This window comes from Ciconia boyciana, chromosome 2, assembly GCF_034638445.1.
Source record: "Ciconia boyciana chromosome 2, ASM3463844v1, whole genome shotgun sequence".
Taxonomy (NCBI): Eukaryota; Metazoa; Chordata; class Aves; order Ciconiiformes; family Ciconiidae; genus Ciconia; species Ciconia boyciana.
In genome coordinates, this window is record NC_132935.1 from 167,071,400 (window position 1) to 167,078,705 (window position 7,306).

The following is a 7,306-nucleotide window of genomic DNA, read 5'->3' on the forward strand; positions in this document are numbered from 1 at the left end:
ATCGCTCGAACTATTTTAAAGATGCCCACAAAAAAGCAACTCAAAAGTTCATAGAGACAATGAGATCTCATGGTTCTTGGCATGTGTTTATGACCTATGGGTCAACTAATTTTATGATTACCTGTTTCTGAGTTTCATTGATCTTTTCGCTGAAGTTGCTGCTTTTTTGTTGTCAGAAGTGTTACATGTATGAACCAATGATCTGCTCAAGCCTGTGAATTCCTAGTCTAGGAAACCAACCAATAGTGATTTCATTACAATGAATTGTCTGAATCATGATTAGATTTGCAGATGGAAATTCTAAAATAATGTATGGGTTTTAGCATGAAGGAAAAATATTTCTTACTAGGAGTAAAAACATCAGCTGCATCCTTAACTCCTGTAAAGAAGCCTAGCTCATGTAAAGAAGCATGATGGAACCATAAAAGCATGATAGGGGGAGTTAGGAGATCTGGGTTCAATTCTTGGCTTGCGCTAAATGGATTCGGATGAAAGTCAGTTAAGGCATATATTGAGCTCTTGTTCTGGATCTATTTTGAAGGGTTTACAGCATTTCCATGCCAAACTCCTCATTGCTTTCTTCAGCTGGAGGTCCACAGCCCCAGCATCTACCTACCACAAAAATGAGTGGCTAAGACATGTTGTCAGGAACCTCTAGCAATAACACACTGTTGAAGGGTGACAGTACATCTTAATTGCTGCTGTCATTTCCAAAGAGATAATTAATTTAAGTTGTTGATGCTCTAATGCTCAGAAACACCAGTGGCATATATAGTTTAAGACAATAGTTTACATTGGTTTTGGTGGGAAGGACATGCTCAGTCCTTTACCACAGCTCAGCTGAAAAGTGGTAAATCTTTATTTTCAGGTAACTTAATTGCTTTAGACTGCGTGACCATATCCCTCAGGCAGGTACTTCCACTGATGTAAATGGCTACATGTTCCCACAGGAAGAAACTCTTCTGAAATTATTTTTCTTCCTGCTGTCTCCCCACTGTAAATGGGCCACCCTGTGCTAGACAGAGATCTGCTGACTAAACTGAATACTCTTGCTTCCCTCTCTCTTTTCCCAGTTATCACACTCTGCTGTATCTTCAAGTGCCGGATTCCTCGGACAAAGAAAGAGATTGAGGCACGTTATGCTCAACGGCAAGCAGCCAAGACATATGCAGACAAACTGGAGACTGTGCCACCTCTCAATGAGCTGACAGAGATCCCTGGAGGTACTTTCCATGCCCACACCTACACAGGAGACCCATTTCTTCTTTTGGGGTTGCTTTCTCTATGCGTGAATGCAAAGGGCTAGGTCCTCCCTTAGTGTAAATCTATGTGGCTCCTTGGACATAACCATTAAGATATTGCCACGGCTTGGTAAACACCTCCCATTCACATGCACTAAACCTGCAGCATTTGTGGCAGTAGGCATGGTCATTTAGATGAAAGGGACAGTTTCTCCATTGGTACAAGTCAGGGTCATTCCTTGGAAGTTCATGTTTAAAATTTCCAGAGACACCGATTCATTTTAAGGGCCTGTTCCTCGGTTGGGGCGGGGGGGCTGTCAGTAGGAAGAAAAAGAGTTGTTAGAGTTTCACATTACCCATCAATGGCTTGTCCCATTTGGATGGCCAAGAGTATTTCTGTCACTGGTCTCTGCTCCTCTCACTCATCTTATCCTGATTCTGTACCCTAGGCTCTACTGAAACTCTCCTAACTCTCTCTGGTCATGTCCAGTCCAGACCTATCAACTCCCTGCCTGTGGTGAAAGAAGAAGATGAAATGGCACTGCAAGGAAATTAGGGGACTGCCTTCCTGTCTGTCTGTCTATGGCTTCTCTTTTCTGATGAGATCCATCATACCTTGGACTTTCTGCTTCTCAGTTCCCTTTTTGCGTTTCACCTCTGGTTTCTCAATACCTTTTTATGATTTTTTTTTTCCTCTTTCCTGTGTCTCTGCAAGCCCTGTGGTCTCTAGCTTCATGGAAACTGGAAGTTTTCTTGACTCGAAATGTGATGCTTCAGTCCATGAAACTGGTGAAAGAGGCAGATAACATGATTGTAGAAATTTAGTCCTACACCAGCAAAAAACAGAACTAAGTGCTTAACAGTAGGAACTTGCACATACCTCAGTATTTCAGAGGTGTTCAGACATCTGACTATGCCTATACTAGAAACTGAGGATGGCCAGACCACTCTCTGGAGCTGAACCCAACTGGCATGAATAAGCCCTTGTCCATACAGTTAAATTCTCTTAAGCTACTTCAAAGTCAAACGTCATCCAAAAGTCTAGTTGATGCACTCTTACATGTATGAGCAATCACACATGGAAGTGCTTCGTAGTCTATCCTTCAATTTCTTGCCCTTGACTCTGTAAGGACTACCTATCGGTAGATCCCAGAGGGTGTGAAGGAACATGCCTGTAGATAGCAGAAAGCCAAATTCACTCATTTGCTGCTGCATCTTCTTCCTGCCTAGCTGTTACTTCTGGAAAACCAATAAATGAACAATGAGAATATCCAGAAGAGAGAGGAAGGGTATTTGGGCAGCAGAATGGCCGCTTCACCGCAGAATGCTAATAAATTTTGATCTCCTGTAAGCAGCCTTTACATCCCACAAACATGTACATGTACTCCATCCAAAGGCTGGCTATTTTGGTGTAGATTTAATCAGACCATGGTAAATTATTGCAGCATGAACTCATAAATAAATTACCACAAGAAAGCAATTTATGGAAAGTCAGTTGCACCATAAAGACTACCTAAACTTTTATCCAGTTAAATGTGTAAGTTGAATAGTTTATCACCCTTTGACCTTTTGAGAATCCCGGAATTATTGTCCTGGCATGGTGCAGGGTAGGAAGCTGGTGGATAACCTATTGCTGAGTGGCTGCTGATGTCTGGTAATGGCTCATGAATACGTGTGCTCTGAAGCTCCTAGCCCTCTGGGGTCAGGTATAAATTTGCACAAGTTGCCCTGAAGGAACTGGTACTGGGGTGGGAGTCATCTAAACACAAGTACATTATCCACATCTATGGAGAAGTCTGCATCAGCACTAGATGTCTCAACTTTATCCCTTTATCTACAGTGAAAAATAAAAAGGATACAATTCCTTTCACGGTAGGGGAGGTGCTAAAGTGGAAGAGTTAAATTGTGCCTTAAAAATGCCTGTATGTCTGCAATCTTGGGGATCCAAAAGGACTGACTCAGCTGTCAGCACCTAAAGTGTTAGATGCAAAAGCTATGTGTGATCAAAGCCACTGGTTTGCCCTCCTTCTGAGATTAGTGTGCATCCTGGCCCCAAAAAAGTTTCACTACATGATTTAGGCATTACAACGGAAAGTATGCAAACCTTTGGGCTTCATCTCTGTGCTGTTATTTTCATCTGTACAGAGTGTGATGCTCTGCCATGTCGCCCCGCTGACATTTGGCAACCCACCTTGATTTATGCAGTCATGAAATGTAATGTATGTATTTGTCAACTATTTATATACTTATACTGTGACAACCCCTGGTAGACCCAGTCAAGGCCAGAGAGACGACTTGAGTGATTTTAATTACTGAATGGCCATTAAATGCTTTAAAGATTTCTGTAAGTGTCAAATGGTATTAATCATGAATATATTACAATGCTTAAACACTCTCATTTCTTGGCATTATTTTACCCTACTTCACATTTACTATGATGGAATATTCTAATTGCCAAATGGCTCTCCATGCACTTTTTTGAGTGTCATATATGGCAAGTCCTTTTACTGGACATAAATAAAATGGACTTTAGGGTTCAGTGTATAAAATGTTATATACAAATTGATTCATTTGTGCTCTGTCTCCCAGTCTGTGCGAAAAGTACAAGCAGGACTTGGCCGTTGCTCTAGGTGAAGATGTACTGTCTGGATCCATGGCCTGGGAGATCTTCAAGTATTCTGGTCTGAGGCTGCTCCAGCTGACATTTTGGGGAGTTCACCTGATTCTTACCATATTTGTCCCGGAAAGAGACAATGTGGTGATTTTTTTTTTTTTAATTCTTCCCTCTCCTTTTTTTATATGAGATGTCAAGTTTTCCCCTGTGATTGTAAGGAACAGTCTGTATTGTTCTACTCCCATTTGTATGTACAAATGAATTGTCAGTTCCCAAGGTCAAAGGATAATATTTTATTTTAGTGTGCACACTGAAGCAATATTTTAGGTGAACTTAACAAATTCGGGTTTGATTCGCACCTGCAATACATTGCTGCAATTCAAAAGTGACACTACAGACATCCATAGCAATGGGAGATTTGGGGCTACTTAAACAGATTGGAGTCCAATGGCTCCAGGTAAGGGTTGAGACATCTCACCAAAGCCCCTTACCAAATTACCTCCTAAGTCAGTTCACTGTCGTCTTTCCTTAGCCTGTGACAAACGTGAAATAATTTGACTTAGCCTAGGTGCCAGCTGAAGAAAGCTAAACAATGAGCAACTATCCTCTGTTTGCTGAGGTCACTCCCAGGTCATTGCTAATCTTGTCTGATTTTAATTATTAAGTTGTGTTAACATGGTTATCTATTTACATTTCTGAGTCTTATATTGGGGATTTACAGAGAAGGAGGCCATGGGAAGCTTAACACATTTTCACTTGTTTTTGCAAAACTTTATACTCTGCTGGTCTTGAGCAAAGGAAAAAATTTCCATAAGAAATATATGAAATATGATCTGTGTTTAAGTGTCAAGTTACAGCTTGAGATGAGAGTTCAGTGCATCAAGCTCTGAGGTCACAAATACTTTTGAAAAAATGAACCACTTCCAGTAGAAGAAAAATAAGGAAGATGAGGAAAAGTTTTCTGCTACTAAATCCTTTGCCAGAATAATTAGTCTGCAGAGCCAGTGTGATACTTATGAGTCTTCTCACCTGAAATGTGGGCACTGAATCCAAGATATTCCTAAAGTAAAAATATTTCATAAGTAAAGCTATTATAAGCTACTTATAACTAATATGGTTTTTGTGTTAAAAAATACCAAAACAGAGCTTACTATGCACTAGAGTTAATTGCTATATGCCCATGGTATGCTGCTGCCATTAATTACAGTGGTACAGGTAGGAAGCCAGTCCCACGGTGACTGGATGTGGACAGGACATAAGCTAAGCCTACTTTGTAGTTCTGTGCTGGGCAAGCCATCTTCTGCTTGTCTGCCTCTGAGAGCAAAGACCCCCTGCAGAATCCCTACTGTCCACTCTCAGCTGCAGGAGACATACCCCATACAGGAAAACAAAGAATTAGAAAAGCCAACCAACAACAACAGCCAAAAACCCCCAAAAAACAAACAAAAAAAACCCCACAAACCCAAGCCAGGTCTGTACTGAATTGCGAGAGATGTTTCTGTTCCTTTTTGTGGAAGGAGACAACTCCACATTGAATGTCATTATTGGGAAATGCTTATGGCTCGTGCTTATAATGTTCATGGATCAGTTCCTACCAACAGGACCCATTTCTTCCAACAGAGCCACAACTCAGCTCTTGAAATTGCCAGTTCTGCTTTATCCTATTCATCTATCTTCTCAAAACAAAGACATGAAAAGCTGGTGGTCAGTGAGGAAAACAGCTGTACAAAGCCCCAGTATTTTCCCTTTGTCCAAGATTTGCAAGCAGGGAGCAGGAGTTTTGCCCTCTTCCTGGCTAGTGTCAACCCAAGTTAACTGCTTTCCTGTTTTCTTTTTCCATCCTTGCATACAGCTCAGGTTGCAGAAGAAAAAAAAGAAGAAGTTCCCACTGTATCTGGAAAAGTGGACAAGGCACAGGGTAAGAAAGATGGATCCAAAGGCTCCAAGAAGAAAGATGGTGAAAAGGACCAGAAAGAAGGATCCAAGAAAGAAGGGAAAGACGGGGCCAAAAAGAAAGAAGGAGAAAAGGGAGAAAAGGGAGAAAAGGGGGGAAAGGACACTACTGACAAGAAACAAGGTGGTGGGAAGAAGGGTGAAAAAAAAGGTGAAGCAGTAAAATCAGGAGGAAGCACCAAAACTAATGGCAAGGCCGGTGGGAATGCCAAAGCCCCAGCAAAGAAGAAGTGACCTTGCTAAAAGACAGTGCTGGCAGTCTTTCAGGGAGGACACTGTCAGATTGCTGTGGGTAGAGCACTGGGAGCAGATAGGACATGCTGTCTCCATATACTCAGGCTGTTGAGTGCCACTGGATGTGTGGATTTATTACCTTTTGAAGGCCAAGTCACTATTTTTTTGTCCACCAAAGGAAAACCTGGCCATTTGGCTAGACAGTATCTTGTAAATACAATGCACTGTGCAGAGCTACGTGATAACAACAACTGGAACCAAACTGCAACCTGGAGCGAGAATCGGGACTTCGGATAAGCATGAAAATGCACAGAGATGAAGATCTAAACTAATGGGAGGACATAATTCATTTAAAATTTGTTCTTCTCAAGGACCTTAAAGAGTTTGATAAATATTTACTAGCACTCATCTCCTCCTAAATAGGATTTGCATGTGGGTAATTTTAGGCATTAAGTAAATTCTGGATGCTAAAACCCAGAGAATGGAGTTTTCTAAGTCATAGCTCATGTGGTTTCTGAGAAGTGGCTTGGACACATGGGAGAAAGCTTTCCTTCCTTCTCAGATGCCTCTTTCTCTGGACTGCTGAAGGAAATACAAAGAACTGCATATCTCCCAGAAGATTTCTCCACCTTTTTTCTGATGAAAGACATATAAATCAAGCTGTAGGAGGATGTGCACAGAATAAAAAAAGCAGGCTGCATCTGTGCTGCTGTAGGCAGTAGCTGTCCTCAGTTCATCATCCCTTCAGGAAAGGCAGCAGACAACAAGAGTCCACTCGTCCGGAGGGGATGTGAAGATGGTCAGCACGTTGCAGCAGAAACTCAGGGTCTCAGGGGAGCAGGGCTGAATCCATTCATGTCTATGCTCTCTCCGTGAGCAGTTTTGAAACCAGGGATTTTGCTACACTTTTATGTGGCTGCTATTTCTCTCACCTCCTGGAAAATTTTGAAGAGTAGTTTTATCAGGAGCAGCTTTTCTCCTAGTGCATTTTGTAAATATCTCATCAATTTACGCTTTAAGATTAACAGCCATGGGTTATTTAGCTAAAAAGCTAATGGGGGATAGTTTGCAAGCTGTTGTGATGACTAAAGCTCTACTTATTGTCTCTGCTGGATATACCAGCTCTGAGTATATACACTGGCATGGCTTCGTCTACTCCATCGGGCAAGGAGGGAGTTATCTCCAGTAGTTTATTTGGCTCAGACTCCATGAGTTAGATTTATATTAATCCAACTGCTTTCTATTCACCCTGTGGTTTCAACAC

General features: G+C 41.6%; 1 protein-coding gene across 1 annotated transcript in view; it reads left to right on the forward strand.

Annotated features, from left to right (window-relative positions):
- TMIE (transmembrane inner ear) overlaps positions 1 to 6,042 on the forward strand; it is a 37,011-nt gene extending 30,969 nt beyond the window's left edge. The window contains exons 3-4 of the mRNA XM_072851634.1: positions 1,074 to 1,223; positions 5,708 to 6,042. Coding sequence (XP_072707735.1) covers positions 1,074 to 1,223; positions 5,708 to 6,042 — 485 coding nt within the window. The remainder of the gene's footprint in view (positions 1 to 1,073; positions 1,224 to 5,707) is intronic.
- Positions 6,043 to 7,306: the final 1,264 nt, after the last annotated feature.